Raw genomic sequence first — 20,741 nt, forward strand, 5'->3', positions numbered from 1 at the left:
AACAATTGTAACACCTACAAAGCGGGCCATATTCGTAGTATCACCAGGATAAGGTACCCAGTCTTATCCATCTACTACAGACCATTTAGGTTATCACTTAAACATGATCTACTTGTATGTCTCCACATACATGTTTAAGTTACAACGATAACCTTGGATGTTAGCTTATTGGTTTGTGGTTAATGCAACTAAAATATCACAATTTTATAGACAAAGTGAATAAAATATCATATATTATTAATCACATAAAGAGTTTGTTCATACAATGTTTACAAACTATAGGACCCTACGAGATTTAAGGCATCAACCCCAACAATAACTTTGGATCTTAGTTTATTGGATTGAATTAATGCTGTCTAAATGTCAAATAAAACATCTCTAATTTTATTAGATAAATAATTTGTGTTAACAAAACTATAAACCACAAGATACACTAGATTTAGGACATCAATCCCAACACTTGTTACAAGAACAGGTCCTATCTCTTTCAAGCTCACAACTTATGTGTATTGACTTTTATAGAGAGAAATCATACTTATGCTAGTTTGAACTTCAAAACTCTGAGTTTTCCTATCAATTGACATCACTGTATATGCAGATGCTTGTTTTTTTCCACCTCTTAAGCTTTCTCATGTCATATTCTCTATAGATGCCTCCACGATCAAGTGCTTCACTTATTTTTTGTCTACAGCGATCAAAGAATTGTGTGATAAATTGTTAGCCTAACCAATGACGTGATTGGTAATATTCTAGCTCTTTTAAAAATCCCATTCATACATTAAGCTGCATTGGTTGTCATCCAATCATAGCGATACCCATTATCATGTGATTGTGCCCATTTTTCCAAATTTATATTAAAAAAAAATATTCAAGTCACTTAGGGTTTAATTTCTTTAACTCTTTCATGGATCTGATGAACTTGCGCTTTTGGTGTTGATTTGCAGCCTTAAACACCAAATCTTTCAGTTACTTTGATTGTATTTCATATTAAAATTACTAGTAACATGATGCAGATAATAACAATGGTATGCTCTAGGTTCAGTTCAACCAATTTTCTCATTGTTAATTGTAACAATAATGCCTATGTGTCTAGAAATTAAACAAATACCATCTCGTTTAGTAACATACTCGTGCAATGCCCACAGAAACCATGACCAACTAGATTTGTTTTCTCCTTCAACAATAGCAAAAGTAAGGGAAAACATATGCCCGTTTGAGTCAAGAGATAAGGCGATCAACAATCTTCCTTTATACTTGTCGTATAGATGAATTCCATCTATTTGAATCAATGGCCTATAATATTTGAACCCTTCAATTGCAGGACCAAATGATTAGAAATCTTGATAAAAATTAGTCTTACCAGGCACATTAGATGGAAAAAAATGTCAATGACAATCCATTCGTGTTCTAAGATTGTAGTGCACAACAACACTCAACCAATACGAAGGCTTTGAATATGATTTTTTCCAATCGTCGAAAACCGCAATCAATGCATTTCTCTTTACTTGCCACACACGTCTATAACTAACATGATATCCATACTCCTTTTTAATTACTTCTTGGAGTAAGGCCTCAGGAAAACCAAGATCAACTTTAACCATATTTTGAATTTCAATACTCATGAAATTTGAATCAAGTTGTGAATAATCTTGCGTCAATTCTGAGTACAAATGCGAATGCTTTCCTTCAAGTTTAGTAATTTCAAACATCCCATGAGTTTTGCACCGACAAGCATAATTGCAACTATCCTTCTACTGTTTGCATCCCACATACCAAATAGGTTTGATTCTACCACGTTCTGGTAATGTTCCACCACACAATATTTTTTTACAGCCATGTGTAGATCTTCTTTGGTGTCAAGTAACATTCCTTTTTATATTAGACTAGAGTTATCTACACATCTTCCCCTTTTCTTTAATGTTGATCAGGTTCACAGATTGAATTAATAGTTTCCTATTCTATTTGTGTGAATATCTCTGACGGTACCAACTCATTTTCATTTTCTACATTTCCTTTTTCTCCAAATAATTCATCAATTTCCACATCAATATCATTGTCCCTACTATTTTTCAAGTTTAAGAATGACTAAATCTTCAGGAGAACCCATATATTTAATCAATTTGTTTACAACGGTTACAATTAAGAAAATATTAGTCCAAATTTCAAGTCCATACTAATAGCCCAATATCAGTCCAAATCCAACATTAGTTTAAGTTACTAATTTTTAGAGATTAGTCCAAATTTTGAGGAAAAAAACCTACAACCTAATGCAACTTCAATCCAACTAAAACATCCGAAAAACAATTGATTCAAGTCCAAACTCAAACAATTAAAAAACCAAAATTTGAAATACAAACTAACGGTCAAAAACTAAATTTCAAGCCCAATCTAACATAAAAATACCAAGATCAATTTTAATATTAAACAAAACACGCTTTACACTCTAGATCCTCCAAATTTTAAACAACACATATCTTACGCTCTAGATCTACAAGCCTATTCATCCATAAATTTAAATAAAGCATTAGATCTATGGATATTTATCATATATTAAAAAGAATACCTATAGTCGTCGGACGGACGAGAGTGGCGACAAGGTAGCAGACAAATGGCGGATGGCGGTCGGTGGCAGGCTGAGAGAGTGGAAGGAAGAAAGGAAATAAGGAAAAGAGATGGGAAGAGTGGATTGGCAGAGAGGGGGGATTGGGGGTTTAGGGATCACAAACTTATGGATCCGGTCCACGAGTATGGTAATCATGGAAGGGATCCACGATTAGTGGTTAACCCAACATGATTGCCATGTGGCAGTCTGGTGGCAATCAGGTCAACAAAGTGGCAGTCAGGTCAACAACGAATTTGGTGAGGTGGATGGCTAATCGTGGACCCCGTCCACGAGTCTGCTATTAGTCCTGCACCGGGTCCATTTTTAACTTGCTTAATCATGGTCCGGGTCCACAATTTCACAACCTTACTTTTGTCAATATTTCCCTCCAACCTTATTTTTCCCAATAAATATTAAAATAACATTATTTTTTTAAAAAAAATCTTGAAATTATCCATTTATATATAATTTTTAGCACATCATTCAATTCTTTGAGTAAAGTGTTTGAACGGTTACTTTTGCATATAAATTAGTAACATTTTTCTGACCTAGACAATCTTCATATTAGTGCAATAATTTTCTATTCAATGTAATTTTTTTCCTAGAGGAGTGTAACAGCTCACATTCTATAAACTTAAACAATTTCACTTTTGTTTTATATCATTTTTAGCAAATTGGATTTCGAAGATAATATATTTCACTATAGAATTATAAACAACCTTATCAAAATTAGCTGAATACTTTTCTCTCAGTCGAGAGTTAAATATTGGTATCAATATCAATATAAAATTTTTTAATATATGGATATCTTGATGGATATGTTGATAAAATATAAATAGTGATGGATATTTATTTAAACAAAAGGATAAAAATTTCTTTAAATTATATATACATACTTCCTAGATAAGTTATAAATATTGCTATTAGTGTGTATCTTCATTTTGAAATTAATAAATTATTTCTTTAATGTTTTATTTGTACCTATCAAAGACATCAGTGATATCAATTAATTCTTAATATCAATGTTGAATCTTACGATTTACAAACATATCAAAGGATTTGAAGGATATATCAATGTATTAACACATATAATTCTCGCTCTTAGTTAGAAGTGTCTCCATGAATATATTCCTCCTTTTGATCTGTTTTTATTTTTAACGTGGGTAGAAAATTCAAATCTTAAACATTTTGGTCAACAATGCATTGTTGAGTTATACGCATTGTGACCTCTTTTTTAAACAAATGTCGTAATCCTTCAACATATTTGCTAATAATTTTGGCTTTTCAATAACATTAAAAGACACTTGTAATAATTATTGGTTCATAATAATCTCGATCTTTAATGCCTAGTTTTTTTCCCTTTGAAATAATTTCACGATTTCCACTTTATTTCTGATCTAATTTTGTCTTAACTTGTAATTTGAAGTTTACATATTAATTTTCTTATGAAACAATTTGGGGAATTAAGTTGAGATATGATATCTGAAGTTCGTATGTTTGTGGAGTTCATGTATTAGTGGAGTTTATATGTCTATGTTTGGGTGCAAAATTATTTTTTTTGAGTTCATATGTCTATATTTGGAGCGCATGGTTGAGTTCATATGTTCGAAATATTTGGTACAGTTTTTTGAATTCTGAATAATCTGTTTTTATGATTACTATTTTTGTTTTAATATTTTTTTACTCAATAATTCTATTCATTTTTGTTTGAACAAAAATATGGATTGCAATCTTTTATCCTTTTATTTTTATTTTTTTAATAGTGAACACAAATTAAGCCACTATAATTCTTAGGGGTGTTCAAAAAACCTGATGACCTGAAAAAATCGATCAACCCAACCTAACCCGTGCGGTTTGGGTTGGGTTGAGTTCAAATAAATGAAAATTTTATAGGTTGGGTTGGTTCATGGGTTCACCTAATATAACTCAAACCAACCTGAATCTACCCGAATTTATTATTAACTTTAAAATATATTCTTTTATTACTTATAATACAATGATTTATACATATATTGATTTTAATTTTATTTAATTCCAATATTTTTTGAATAATTTATTTTTCAACAACTCTTAAAAGTAGTTTCTCTGCATTTTAGAAAGAAAATTTTCACTATATAAATTGAAATTGAGTTGTTAATATTAATTCAATATATGAAAACAATTAAATTAGATTTTTACATATTTACGTTTTACTTCTTTTTATAACAAAATTTTAAATGACCCGATTAACTCGAACCAACTCAACCTAAATATTTCATGCTTGGATTGGGTTGGGTTCATTTTTTAATAAGGGTTATTTAGGTTGAAAAAATTTATAACCCGAATAATTGGGTTGGGTCTAAAAAGTCTTTCAACCCAACCCAACCCATGAACACCCCTAATAATTCTTGTAGGAATATGGTTAAATAAAGTGGAAAACTGAAGAGAAATCAAAATTTTTTATTCCTAATTTTTTAAATTACATTATCATCTTCTTCTTCTTATTTTTTCTTCCTACTGTTGCTCTATATTTTTTTCTTTGTCATGATTTTTTTTTAACCAAGTCTCCTCCATCTTCTTAGTATTGAAAAGTTTGTCATTATTAAACTTTATTTGTGGCATTTAGTGTGACTTTTGGGTTTTGTGACTTTTAGTTTTTTTGTAACCAATAGTGATTTTTGAGTTATAGGAGTTATGTGAGTTATGAGCATTTGATGACATTTATAGCTTTAAACCATTGGCATTCCTATGGTTATGTTTGTAAGCCTATATAAAGGCATGCTTAGTTGAATGGAAAATATATCTCTCATTTTCATATTTGTCCTCCACGTTTTTTTTCTAACATAGTGGCATCAGAGCAAGTAGAAAATATTGAGAGAAAAATGGTGAACGGTGGGATAGGTTCACTTCAACTACCAATGCTTACCAAACTCAACTATGACAATTGAAGCATCAAGATAAAAGCGTTACTAGGAGCATAAGATGTGTGGGAGATTGTGGAGAACGGTTTCCAAGAGACAGAAGCTAGAGCCGATCAAGCACAAAGAGATGCGTTAAAGGAGACAAGAAAGAAGGACAAGAAGGCCCTTTATATTTTGTATCAATCAGTGGACGAAGATATGTTTGAGACCATCGTCAATGCGGAGACGTCAAAGGCGGCATGGGACAAGCTCCAATTGACTCATAGAGGAGCCAATCGTGTGAAAAAGGTACGGTTGCAGACCTTACGTGGTGAGTTTGAATCTTTACAAATGAAGGAGACGGAGGTGATAGCGGAATATCACACAAAAGTAATGGCTGTCGTCAACCAATTGAGACAGAATGGTGAAGAAATCACCGATGTTCATGTCATGGAGGAGGTTCTACGAAGCCTAAATATAAAGTTCGAGATTATCGCCACGACGATCGAAGAGACACAGGATCTCAAGAACATGACAATTGAACAATTTATAGGCTCGTTACAAGCCTATGAGGAGAAAAGAAAAGGAGAATGGAGCAAACAGAGACCGTTGAATAACTTATTCAACTCAAAATCAAGGAGAAGAATAGTACGTGGAAGAGGTTATGGTGGTCGAGGCCATGGTGGAAGAGGTGAAGCCAACACCGATGTTTCTCAAAACTCGTCTGAATCCTCAAAAGGAAGAGGAGGTCAAGGTCGTGGAAGACGTGGTGGAAGGTCCGGGAGAGATAAATCTCAGGTAAAATATTATAATTGTAACAAATATGGACATTATGTGAATGAGTGTTACTCATCTCAAACAGAGTCGATTGATCAAAAGCATCAGGACCGATCAACCGTTAACACATAAAAAACCCATCAAGTGCAATCCAATTATGCAGAGGAGAATGAAACCTTATTTATGGTTTCAAAGGGAGAAGAAGAGTCAAGATAGTATGTGTTATCTTGTCACAGGAGCCTCGAATCACATGTGTGGAAAACGCGAGATGTTTGTGGAGTTGAACGAGATGGAGAAAGGTAATATTGCCTTTGGAGACAATTCTTTGGCCGCCATCAAAGGAATAGGTAAAATTCTCATTTGGTTAAAAAATGGAGAAAATCAATATATCACAAATGTTTTTACATTCCCAATGTAAAAAATAATATATTGAGTGTAGGACAATTGTTAAGAAAGGTTTTGAAGTTCAAATGAAAAACAATTGTTGTATTTTGAGGGATAATCATGAGAGACTTATTGCTAAAGTCTACGACCAAAAACCAAATGTTTCCTTTGAATATATGTAATGATGTTCCAAAATGCTTGAAGACGTGTTATGAAGATCTCTCTTGTATGGCATCTACGGTTCGGGCACCTCAATTTGGAAGTCTAAAAGATTGTCGAAGAAGAAGATGGTTGCGAGGTTTATCATACATTCACAAGCCAAACCAAGTGTGTGAGAGGTGTTTGCTTGGCAAACATCATCGAAGTAGTTTTCCGAAAGAGTCTATGACAAGAGCAAAAAAGCCTTTAGAACTCATCCATGCCGATGTGTGTGGAATGATCAAACCAGAGTCTCATGTAAAAGTAAATATTTCCTTCTCTTTATTGATGATTTTCTAGAAAACATGGGTGTACTTTTTGAAGGAAAAATCAAAAGTATTTGAAATCTTCAAGAGATTTAAGGCACGTGTGGAGAATGAAGCAACCTTACAATCAAGGCCATGAGAACCGATCGAGGTGATGAATTCACATCAAATGAGTTCAAACAATTTTGTGATGAAAAGAGCATCTGACGTCTGTTAACAGTCCCAAGGACACCACAACAAAATGGCGTGGTGGAGAGGAAGAATCGGACAATCTTGAACATGGCAAGAAGCCTGCTAAAGACAAAGAAGATGCCGAGGGAATTTTGGGCTGAGGCCGTAGCTTGTGCGATTTTCACTGTGACAAATCGAGCACCAACCAAAAGTGTGCTTGATAAGACGCCTCAAGAAGCACGGAACGGAAGAAAGCCCGGGATTGGTCACTGCAAAGTGTTTGGGAGAATTGCATATGCTCATGTGTCGGAAGAAAAAAGGACCAAGCTCGATGATCGAAGTGAGAAACCCATCTTCATCGACTATGATGCAAGTTCAAATGGTTATCATCTTTACAATCCTTTGAATGGGAAGGTAATGATTAGTCGTGATATTTTTTTTTATGAGGAAGCCTTTTGGGATTGGAATATACAAGAGGAGGAGTATGATTTCCTTCCATATTTTGAAAAAGATGATGAAAATGAGTCGACTAGGGATGAAATGGGTGAAGGTTTTCCCATTCCAGTGCCACCTCATTCGACCGATCGATCATCATCTGAAGGTTCATCCAGCAATTCGGAGAACGAAATTGGCCCAAGAGGAACTCGAAGTCTACGGGAACTTAATGAGGTAAATGAAAATCAAAATGACATAATTCTCTATTGTCTTTTTGGTGATTGTGAGCCTATTAGTTTCCAAGAAACCATTGCAAGCAAGAAATGGAAGGATGCAATGGATGGAGAAATTCGAGCAATAGAGAAAAATGACACATGGGAGTTGACCAAACTTTCAAAAGGGCACAAACCGATCGGAGTGGAGTGGGTACACAAGACAAAGAGAAAAGTCAATGGTGATGTTGAGAGGCACAAGGCGAAACTAGTGGTGAAAGAGTATAGCCAACAACATGGCATCGACTATGATGAGGTATTTGCCCCTGTTGTTTGCCTTGAAACTATTCATTTGATTATTGCTTTGGCAGCCCATAATCATTGGACGATACATCAAATGGATGTCAAATCGGTATTCTTGAACGAAATTCTTGAGGAAGATGTCTATGTGGAACAACCATTGGGTTATGAAGTCAAGGGTGAAGAAGATAAAGTGCTTTGATTGAAGAAGTTACTTTATGGTTTAAAGCAAGCACCAAGAGCATGAAATTCGAAGATTGACAAGTACTTTTAAGAGAAGAAGTATATGAAGTGTCCTTATGAGCATGCACTCTACATCAAAATGCAAGGTGAAAGCATACTAATCATTTGTTTATGTGTTGATGATTTAGTATTTATTGGAAACAATCCTAGCATGTTTGATGAGTTCAAAAGAGAGATGGCAAAGGAGTTTGAAATGACGGATATTGGTCTCATGAGTTACTATCTTGGGATCAAGGTCAAACAAGGTGAAGATGGGATTTTTATATCCCAAGAGGGCTATGCTAAAGAAGTGCTCAAAAAGTTCAATATGAATGATGCTAATCCAGTTGGAACACCGATGGAATGTGGAGTCAAAATCAACAAGTAAGATGGAGGAGAGAAGGTAAATTCTACATATTTCAAAAGCTTGGTTGGAAGTTTGAGATACTTGACATGTACAAGACTGGATATTCTTTATTCGGTTGGAATTATTAGTCGATTTATGGAGGAACCGACAGCAACACATTACAAAATGGCAAAAAGGATACTTCGCTACATCAAAGGGACGATTAGGTATGGTCTTTCCTATGTCTCTTCAAGCAATTTTGATATTGTTGGTTATTGTGATAGTGATTGGAGTAGTGATTTGGATGATCGAAAGAGCACTACGGGGTTTGTGTTTTTTATTGGTGAAACGGCGTTCACATGGATGTAAAAAAAAGCAACCCATAGTCACATTATCAACATGCGAGGCAAAGTACGTCGCAGCAACTTCATGTGTATGTCATGCAATTTGGCTAAGAAACTTAGATTGAAAAGTTTGTCATTATTAAACTTTATTTGTGGCATTTAGTGTGACTTTTGGGTTTTGTGACTTTTAGTTTTTTGTAACTAATAGTAATTTTTGAGTTATAGGAGTTATGAGCATTTGATGACATTTATAGCTTTAAACCATTGGCATTCCTATGGTTATGTTTGTAAGCCTATATAAAGGCATGCTTAGTTGAATGAAAAATATATCTCTCATTTTCATATTTGTCCTCCACGTTTTTTTTTCTAATACTTAGCTAATGACATGGGGGATCAAATATTGATTCAGGGTATGAGAACATCCCACCACGTTGTTACTCAGAATTTCAGTAATGCTGCAGCTTCATGTTTCTTACAAATCTGCTAGTCTTACTTTATAGTTTGTTTTCAATATATTTAAACAACACCTTACATTTCCTTTATTATGCATTTCTAGTACGATTTAAATGCTTATTTGTCCCAAAACATGCTATGGAACTAGTAAAGATCTATGTTTCAAGGTTAAAGAAAGCTTGCTTTCGTATCTGTCATGGAAGCTCAACAAAAATATAATAATAATAATAATGGAGACTGATTTCAAGCAGAAGAGTAAGAAGTGTAGAAACGAAGAGACCCTCTGTCGTTAGACATAGGCCGGCTTTGATACCAACTTAAAATATAAAATATAAAATATAAAATAATTTAGAGAAAAAAAGGCTGAAGATATGGAAGAAAAAACCCTTTTGCTTCATATATAAATGGGAAAATGAACAAACCATCATATAAAGAGGTTTAGGGAGAAAACTTTCCAAAAAAAAAAAAAAATACACCCACCCACACTGAATTACATCTCAAAATAACATAATGATAGAAATTCTAGAGGGAAAATCTTAAGGAAAAAGCAATCAAGAATTGAAACTGTCCTTGGGCTATTACGAGAGAAAATAGAAATAATCAGGTATATAATAGTAATTATACTATCATTTGAAAGAATGGTAAAAGGTGAAATCTTTTTGAATTATAGCAAAACGCATGAATGTCATGTGATAATTCGACATCTTTTGTAATTAATTGTTCAACTATATATCCCATCAGACCTTCAACGTCAACTAAGATCATCATATCAAATAGATAATTTGTCTTTAACTCTCGCGATTTAATAGTTGTTTTGAATTTTTGAATCAGATTTAATAGCTGTTTTGAATTTTCGAATCTTGTACATCAACTAATTTTTAAATCTTGTTTTGAAATTTAAAATATCATATTATATTAATTATCATAATTGAGATTTGTTATTTGTATTATACTTTCTATTAATCTTAAGATTCACAGGTTTTAAATTATTTTGAATGTTATATTTGTTATCCTTTTGTTTCAAACATAGAATACAACACGTAGCACTAACTTTCTTCATCTTCTATACTGAACACTTTCTTGTTATGACTGTTCAACGATTAAAAGTTTTGTTCAATGGTAAGTGGGATGAAAATAACATTATCATGACTTCCAATTTATTGAAGTTTTTGTTGCTTCAAACTCATCTTTTTCGATTTTCGTCTTTTTTTTTTACTAATTTTATTTTTTTGTTCTCAATGGACTATTTTGGAGGCTTGACTTAATCGATCAAATCCACTAGTGCATAGATGAAAGACTCGACTTAATCGATAATCGATCGAGAGTTCAAGTCGCAAAGTTTCTTATTTCCAAAGTGATTCCTATCGAGCCATTGTGAAAAAGTAGGCCAAGCATATGGGTCGTGTTAACATTAACCAGTTTGCCTTGGGGTCTTGAACCCACCTTGAAAAATTCAAAGTCGTTGAATATTGTTGTTCTATTCATGAGATCTCCACAATTGACATCAAAATCGCATCATAATTGGTTGGTAATTTCAGTTGATCATTTTTACTTAGAATTTTCATACCCTAATCTAAATCGTTTTCTTCCTTTATGAATGCAATTATTTAGATAACATTTTTATCAGTCCAACCCTCACTTTCTAAATTGATATTTTTGGGTCTAAATGGTAGTGTATTTGTTGGGCATAGTTTGACGACTAATTACAGTATTTGTAGGTCACATAAATATCTCAACAAAAAAAAACTTTCAAAAGACCTTTTATGACTACAACCTCTCATCCAAATTATAGTGTAATTAATTTTTGTTTTAAATCATCAAATCATATTGTTGTTTTTTTCGAATATCAAAACAAAACCGTTTTTTTTTTCAAAAATCATTTTATTTTTTGTTTTGATTTTGTTTTATCTTTTTTCAACTTATGTTATATTTTTATATTTTGATTTTTTTTAATTAGTTTGAAAATTTAATACAATCAAATATAAGATTTATATATTCAGAGACAATGATTCTATTCACGACAACATCATTGTTAGGTGTTGAGGTTGGCGACGGAGCTTATTTCAGAAGAGCTGAAATAGAAGAAGATGGAACTGGAGGGATCATAGTGGCTCCAAAGGAGCAATAAATGAAGTCAACAAAGAAGGAGCCGAAGTGGATGCTGATGGTAAAATATTGATGGAAGGAGAGGGAGCCATGCCCAACGAAACAACCAATGAAACAAAATTCAAGTCGGAAGTGTCACCACTATTGGTGGAGGAACCAATTTCGGAGAGAAAAGTAAAGACAACTTGGTTGGAGAAGAGGTCTGTGTGGTGCTTAGAGCACGGCCAACCCATAGTCTCTAGATGTTTATTTTAATTACAACATGATTACGAATATTTCTTAATAAGTCAATTACAATCTCATTTGTATGGTTGAAGGTAGTTTAGACTTTTCTAAATTCGTTTTGCCATTTTTACAAATGATTTGCTATTTTTACAAATGAAAAGTTAAAATCTATCATTCTTCTTGTTAGCCCGAAAAAATGATCCGATACCAATAGGTTGTCTTAACACTTATAAGGTTTATAAGGCTGTTTGAGGTTGAAGTCGAGTATCTCTTAAATTAAAATGAACCATTTTTAAACATCAAGGAAAATCTTATATAAGATTTTGGAACAAATGAAACTTCAGATCAAATCTCAAGGATAAAAGGTTTTTTTTCAAGAAATTAGTGAAATTAATAAAATTATACTCTTACTTTTCAAGAAGGATGATTCATTTTTCATTTATCTCCATTTTGTCTTTGTCTATATATATAGCCTTTAATGGGACTCAATTTTATACGTGTACATAGTAACCTTTTTTTAATGTTTAAATAAACTAGTACAAAATCACGTGTAGTGTATGTATTTATGAATTTTATACTGAAAGATTCTTAAAACCAAAAACATAAATAAAAAACAAAGATAATGAAAAGAATGAGATTCCTATAATAAAAGATACAAAACAAATGGAAGAAAAATGCATTGATAGGCAGTGATATGTTACTATCGACCTTTCCTTCATTCCTAATTTTAATCTAGAAGAAAAAAAATTAGTTTAGTTAGTAAATGTATGTTTACATTTAAAAATAAAATAACACATTGCAAAAGACTTACCTGAGCTACATAATTCGCAACATAATTCACCATTTTGTCAATTTCATAATTTCTTTTAAGAATTTGTAAGGAGCTTTGTTTTTCTCTATGGTCTCCTCAACCTCTTTTTCTTGTTCTTCTTGTGAAAGCTTTTCAATTGGAAGTCTTCCTATGATTGTTTTTAACATTTTGATGATCTCTTCTTGGCCTTGTTTAACTTTTCTACTCTTTTTCTATCCTTTGTTGGTCATTTTTCAGTTCTTCTATTTCTTCCCTTATATTTTTCCCATGCTCCTTTTTTTACTCCAATTAAATCTCTTCCTTCATTTATTTCTTCTTCTTTTTTTCTCTCTTTCTATATTTTTCTTCTCCTTTTCTTCCAAATTTATCAAATATTTGATAGTAGTTGATTGTGATTCTTCTTCTGTTGGAACTAGTGGAATTACACAAAACTACAAGCTTAAACACATGTTAAATCATTAGATCAAAAACAGGAAAACACTAACAAGTTTTTCTTATGATATATGTTTATCACTGTTTTTGCTAATAGACAGTGATAGACTTCTATCGCCTATCGCTGTCTATCAGTGATAGACTATTATCTGTTTTTTGTTTGAAACCATTGCAAGTAATAAAAACAAGGCAATGAAATTATAGAAAATACTTACATCATTTCTTTGAAAGATATTCTCTTCAAGATTTCTCCAATGATCAGGTTGCAAGCACTCCCAAGATATATTCTTGGACTTTGATTGCAAATTTTTCTTCCAAATCCAATATCTATTGTTGAAAGTTTTGGTATTATTTCGAATGCCCAATAAACTAGTGCCAAAGGGAAACCTTGAAGGCATATAGAATCCTTTTCAGTAGAAGAAGCCTTTTTGAAAAATTGATATGCCAAGTTATATGACAATCGTCCCAAGGATAGGTTTTAAATTCTTCTTCATTGTCCAATATGTCAACATGTTTCCAATTAACAACATTGTGGCCTTGCCTTGGGATTAAAAAGGACTCTAAGAGAAGGAGGTTTGCCAACTTAACCTTCACATTATCACTTTCAGAATCATGTAGGAAATTAAAGCTTCTCTCAATGTCTTTTCTATCAATCGAATCATCATTCTTAAAGACTATTTTTCTAAGTTCAGAAATTTGCTTTTTTTATTCTAAATCTATTGTTGGTAGTTAAGTACCACTTAAACCTGTGATTAAACAAAACTCTTTCAATCCAAACTCTGCTATATGCCCATTAATGTTAAAAGCCAAGACATTTGGCTTATTTGTGATGTATTATCTTCTTAGAAGGTAGTTTATAAATCTTGTGGGCATTTTCTCAATTTTTATATCTAGAAAGTGTCCGAAAGGACCAATTCTAAAAATATTTAAATTTCTATCATCTAATTGGTTTTTAATAATTTGTATTACATCCAATGAGATGCATATTGTTATCTTTAAATGCTTGTTCTGGTCTTGCATTATTGTTTGATGTTCATGTTCTTGTTCCACTTGTTTAAATATACAAGTATCAGCAATAAACAAGTGATATATGTCTATATTCTATCATAAACTATCACTCACTATATCATTTAATGACTTCTATCATTGTCTATCATCAATATACAATGATGGAAGTCTATCAGTGTCTATCATTGATAGACAGTGATGGAAATCTGAATTCTATCACTTTCTATTACTGATAGAATATGATAGACTTCTATCACTGTCTATTGCATACCATGAAATGTGATAAAACAGTGATAGTGTCTATAACTGTCTATCAACGATAGACAGTGATGGAAGTTCATCACTGTCTATCATCGATAGACACTTATGGAAATCTGAATTATATCATTGTCTATTGTCTCTTTATATACTAAAACATGACAGTTGTAAGTAGCCTATGAATGATAAAAATACTATATATCTATAAAAGAAATATCAGAACACCAACTGTAAGTAGCCCCAACTAAATATGGTATGAATGATAGATAATATAAAATATATGAGAAAATGTTCATATCACTGATTGTCTATATGATCGTTTAGCTCATTAACTATCGTCTACATAATCGTCTAGCTCCAGTCAACTATCGTCTACTCGATCGTCTAGGGTTGCATCCAATCATTTACATAATTGAACTATCGTTTAGTTCTTGGAGCTTCGTCTACACGATCGAGCTGCCATTTGATAAACGATAGAAGAATTTCAAGCCTCAACATACTACCTCCATTGACTCTTGAATTGTTATTGATCGTTAAATCCGAGTGTTTTATGATTGTGAATGTGAAGATCATAGTCATCTGGGACAACAAATGGTATCAGAGCTTAGTGAGCAGTTCTTTTTCCAAGTGAGATGGAGCTTACAACCATGTTCTTTTTTAATTGATCATCACTAATAGACATTTATAGACTTCTATCATTGTCTATCAATGATAGAATTCATGATAACATGAATTCTATCATTGAGCTTACCATCACTAACAGTATTTCTTTGTTTATATTCCTTTTCTAGATTGAAACATGTGATATACCCATTTATACAAATATTGATATATACTGATAGACAATGATAGATTTCTATCAGTGTCTATCATTTATACACACTGATATACCATTGTGTTAATATCTACCGATATCTTTCAATCAGTATATATCACTGCTATTCTGAAATATGAAGATACTTGATGAACTGATCATGGATATTGATACTGAACTTGTCTAATGATCAATTTGAAAGCCAATGTTTCTTTTTTACCATCTGTTATAGTATATCAGTTTTGGTTATTAAAATTTATATATTGATTTCATTTTTTAAGTAAAAGTTGTTGCAATATTAAGATTATCCATGGTTGATTCATTTTTTAGCATCGCAACTAGAAGCATTATAGCATTATAGTAATTGAGTTGAGAGTTGATAGACACTGATAGAAGTCTATCAATGTCTATCAGTAAACTATGGAATTGATAGACTTCAAAAGTATATAATATATTTTAAAGCATTGATAGATACTGAAAGTAGCTTAATATATTTATGTCAAACCAAAAAATAGTTTGAGATAAGAAAATTGTCAATATCAACATCCAAACTCTTGCAAAAATGCTCTAAAGGACTGTTTAAACTCTTTTAAATAACTCAAGCAAAAAATGGTGGTTCAACTTTCTTCTTTAGTTTCTTCCTCAGCAACTCGCTCTTCAATATGCACAGTGGACGTAGACCTTTGGCGAAACCACTTACACTTATGTGTCTTTTCTTTCTAACTCTACGATCGTTTAGAATTTACAAAGTATCGTTTACACGATTGTGTAGTTCCTATCGCATTGTGTACTCGTTCATTTAGCTCTGCATCCAATCATCTATACAATCGTTTAGCTCATCAGCTGTCATCTACACTACTGTCTAGCTCGAGTCAACTATTGTCTACATGATCATCTAGCGCTTCATCCAATCGTTTACATAATTGAACTATCGTTTAGTTCTTGGAGCTTTGTCTACACGATCGAGCTGCCATTTGGTACGATAGAAGAATTTCAAGCCTCAACATACTACCTCCCCTGACTCTTGAATTGTTATTGACCGTTAAATCTGTGTGTTTTGTAATTGTGAACGTGAAAATCATAGTCATCTGGGACAACAAGTGGTATCAAAGCTCAGTGAGCAATTCTTTTCCAAAGTGAGATGGAGCTTACAATCATGTTCTTTTTTAATAGACCATCACTAACAGATATTCATAGACTTCTATCATTTTCTATCAACGATAGAACTCATGACGTACCTAATAAAATTACATTGGACATATATTTGGTCTAAACTTTGTATGTTTTTCTTTTCTTGCATCTTCAACAACCTAAAATAATAGTAACATAAAATGAACTTAAATAGAAAAATGTTGGGGAAGATCAATCAACTTTGATTGAAGAAGCGTCGTGAAGCAATGTGATGAAAAATAACCAAGTAGACGTGAAGTAGCGTGATGGAAGAAGAGGAAGAAAAAGAAGAAGAAGAAGAAGAAGAAGAGTGAATGAAGTCGGGCTGAAGAAGGAGATGAAACGTTGGAGGGAAAAATCGGCTGAAGAGGAAAAATCGGACGGGGCTTTTTTTAGTATTTCACACCATTTTTGGGCTTTGGTTGGGCTGCAACTTTTCGTTGGTTTGTTTTGCTACAGATTGTAATTATTTTAGCCCAATTTTTTATATTTAAAAATCCCCCTAAAATTATTATTTATATAAATCTCATATCTTAATCTTTATGTTATTAGCCTCTTATCTATACCTAAAAAAACATGACAATTACTTGTAAAATTTAAGATTAATGATAGAAATTGAAAACTTGAGTAATAGTGTTTTTACCAAAATTTAGTCCCATGCAAAATACATCATAAAAGTAAATTTTAATACCTTAAACATATTTTTTGGCTAACTCTAAGCTACTGGTCATGATTACAAAGTTTCATAGCCAACATTTTAATTTTGATATCAAACAAGCTAAAACTAGAAATATGGCATAAACCGATAAATACAATGTTAGACTAGTTTTTAGGGACTGTTTTGAATCTTTTTTTTTATTATGATTTTCAGACATAAAGTCAATACTTTGAGATCTAAATAGCTTTAAAAAGAATACCTAGGTTTGCTCAGAATAACCTTTAAAGAAAATTGAAAGCTAGAGAGAATTTTCATTACCATTGTAGGTGTTTTCGTCTCTATCATAAGGATGGATGGAAACAACTTTAAATATCTAAAGAGCTTGAAATAATGCTAGAATACATAAGAAAAGAGGTATGGACACATTTTAGATCTATGAAAATTAGTTAGGAAAAGATTCACTACAAAACTAGATTGAAAAGGGATCGTTTCTTACCGATTTAATGCTACTGTTGAACAATCTCGTGAGATCTAATAACACCAATCGAAACAACTTTTAAAACTCATTATTCTCTCTAAGAAGTATGATTTACAACATTAGGATGGGGGCTAGAGAAGAAATTTTCAGATTTTTTTAGCCTATCTTGAAGGATAAATGGAAAATCACTTAAATAACTTAAGAAACAAGATTTTTGGAAAGTGATCAAGCTCTTCTTCTCCCTCCTTCATGCATGCACAACCATGTAGTCTTCCGATGGAGTTTTGTGACTCCTCAATTCACCCACCTAAACTCTTATTTACCCTAGGGTTGAAGCTCAAAATGTTGGGTAAAAAAACTATATGCTATGGTTGATTTTAACTTGAGTTCCAACTAAGATTCTTCCTATTTCCTATGTACTCTCTTTAAACAATCCACAATTAATGAATTTAACCTCTTATATTTTTAAATTCCTAACGATCTAATTTTGAATTTCTAATAAGAAAAATTAATTTAATGATAAAACAATTGAAAATATTTAAAAGATATAGCAAAATTTTAGAACTATCAATGATAGACGCTGATAGACACTGATAAACTTTAATCAATGTCTATCAATGTCATTGATAGACACTAGTAGAAATCTATCAGTACCTATCATTGATAGTTCTAAAATTTTCTATATTTTATAATATTTTGGTTCATTTTTCTATATCTAAAAACAACTCTTCTAATAACTTAATTAAAAAACCCATGACAAAATTACAATACAAAATTGTAAGTAACAAAACCATAATACCGCATTTTTATCAAGTTAATTAATCGTGTATTTATTCATTCTTCCATTCTAAAATTGAAATAACTAAATATGGATATAGCTAAGTTACTAATATTTAGAATAATTTTTTGAAATTATAGAATTGTAATAATCATATGCAACAAGTATTGAAATCGATCTTGATAAAAAAAATTATATCACTTAAGCTTAAGGGCTCTCAACCATCATAAATTTAGTTTCTAAAGGGCTTTAAACTATATTTAAATAATTTATTATGCAGTTTATCTAAATTAGGAAAAGAATAATAATATTATAAAATTACAAAAATAACCTTAATGATTGTTTGGGTCATTACAAATAAGGCTTACTTACTATTCTTGGAGAAGGAATAAAAGATTGTGGGATCTTTGATTCTTGGAAATGCAAGGGAATTACAATAAATTCTCTTGAGAGATGGAGAGTGTTGTCTTTTTGTTCACTGTATCTAACAATAATCCTCCTTCTACAGGTTTTTTCTTCTTCAACGTGAGAGATATGTTGAAGGAGAGTGATTTTTATTAATTTAATGTATATACATTAAATCCCATTTAACATATATATATAAATTAACAATTAAATATTATATATTTAATTTTATTTGGATCATATTTAAATGATCTTCTTACATGACCTATAGTTTTAATATGAATCTTATTCATATTAATTTTAACATATAATATTTATATAAATCACATTCATATATTATATAGTATTAGAAATCATATTTATAATTCACTTTATATTATAATATAGTTATACATTTGAATCTTATTCAAATATTTATCTCTATTATTATTTATGAATCATATTCATAATTAACTATAATATATCAATGTATATTACATCAATTCCCTTATAAATATTATCAATTATAAATCACATTCATAATTAACTATAATGTATCAATATACATAATACTTTATATTAATCAAATTAATATAAAAATTTTCCTTAAATAATTTGAACATTTCAAGTTATACCAAAACTATTTAATCATTGATTTACCCTTAGTGAGCTAGCAAGGGGATTTAATGGACCAATAAATTAGAAACTCAAAGGATACGAGATTAATTAACTAAATTCTTTAATTGATTAACCAACATTCATTGACTGTCGGTCACTCAATTAAAGACCGACAACTATACTTTTTACATTGTAGATATATTTTTGTGTCCACGAATATAACCAATCAATAGTAAGTCGACCCTTCACGAATTTTTCGTAACTACAGTTGGGTTAAATAATCAATTTACCCCTGTAGTTACATGTAACTTCTTAAATCCGACTGATCTCTCTAATGAACAATTAGTTATAGTCCAACTATAAACTAGTCCCCTCTCTACCTAATAAGAGGGTGAGGGACCCTCATTGTCCAATTCATTTACTTACCCTAGAATCAGGAAGGAGGGAAATTCATCTTGTGTAACTATGTTCCTAGCCCCCTACTCGGACAAGTCTGCAAAATGGTAGGCATATTGAGTTGGCAAATCTGACCACTCTCATCTATATAGATCAAAGGATTGCCCTCATAGATAGGAGTTCACAACTCACTCAGGATTGAGGTTGAGTCACCTATGGTCATCCTATTGACATGTTAACCTCTTTAGTAACGGTGTTATAAAGAGAGACTAGTCATTTTGCGGTCTGGTCTTATACAAACTCTTTGTATAAGATACCCATTCATATGTCTCCACATGAATGAGTAAGATCAAATCATTTGTAACACTTTAAAATAATTGTAACAATTACAAAGTGGGTCGTATATGTAGTATCACTAGGATAAGGTATGCAACCTTATCCATATACTACAGACCATTTAGGTTATTACTTAAACATGATCTACCTGTATGTCAATCACATACATGTTAGATAATAGTTTATTGGATTGAGTTAATGCACAACTAAAATAACTTTTATTTATTAATAACAATTTGTTTATACAAGTTTATAAACTACGAGAACAAAGAGATTTAGGATATCAATCCTAACAAGAAGGAAGCCATACATAAAGCTGATTTGCAATAATCATGTTTATATGGTACATTACAACCAAAAATCGATGAAAGTCTCCAAGACCTCTGGGATATGAAGCACAGACATAGATACGGTTACATATACGAATACGATCGGATGCGACGATTCGTCAATTTCTAAAAAACTAAGTTACGGATACGTCTAAAGAAATATCATTTTTTAATATATTTTTAATATATATATTTCTAAAAAACGAGGATACTGATACATTGAAGATACATTTTCTTTTTCTTAAAAAAATCTAGGATATAAATAAATTTAGCATACAAGTTAATAACAATAGCACAAAATAGAATACAAACATTAAAATACAATACAAAAAAAGCAACATCTAAGATGTT

General features: G+C 31.6%; 2 protein-coding genes across 2 annotated transcripts; both read left to right on the forward strand.

Annotated features, from left to right (window-relative positions):
* The first annotated feature begins 5,700 nt into the window (after window positions 1–5,700).
* Window positions 5,701–6,390, forward strand: LOC120084766 (keratin, type II cytoskeletal 2 epidermal-like). The gene has a single exon (XM_039040587.1). It carries the CDS (start codon window positions 5,701–5,703, stop codon window positions 6,388–6,390), a length of 690 nt encoding a protein of 229 aa, XP_038896515.1.
* Window positions 6,391–8,642: 2,252 nt separating this feature from the next.
* On the forward strand, window positions 8,643–9,161 carry LOC120084767 (uncharacterized mitochondrial protein AtMg00810-like). Its single transcript, XM_039040588.1, has 2 exons — window positions 8,643–8,830; window positions 8,942–9,161. Exons 1-2 carry the CDS (start codon window positions 8,643–8,645, stop codon window positions 9,159–9,161), a joined length of 408 nt encoding a protein of 135 aa, XP_038896516.1.
* The last annotated feature ends 11,580 nt before the right edge of the window (window positions 9,162–20,741 follow it).

This window comes from Benincasa hispida, chromosome 9, assembly GCF_009727055.1.
Source record: "Benincasa hispida cultivar B227 chromosome 9, ASM972705v1, whole genome shotgun sequence".
NCBI lineage: Eukaryota > Viridiplantae > Streptophyta > Magnoliopsida > Cucurbitales > Cucurbitaceae > Benincasa > Benincasa hispida.

Excerpts from the sequence above, each read along its gene's own strand:
- LOC120084766 (XM_039040587.1), top strand. The coding sequence starts at position 5,701 with ATGTTTGAGACCATCGTCAATGCGGAGACGTCAAAGGCGGCATGGGAC.
- LOC120084767 (XM_039040588.1), top strand. The coding sequence starts at position 8,643 with ATGGCAAAGGAGTTTGAAATGACGGATATTGGTCTCATGAGTTACTAT. Across the intron at positions 8,831-8,941 it reads TGTGGAGTCAAAATCAACAA|TCGATTTATGGAGGAACCGA; the intron begins GTAAGATGGAGG and ends TGGAATTATTAG.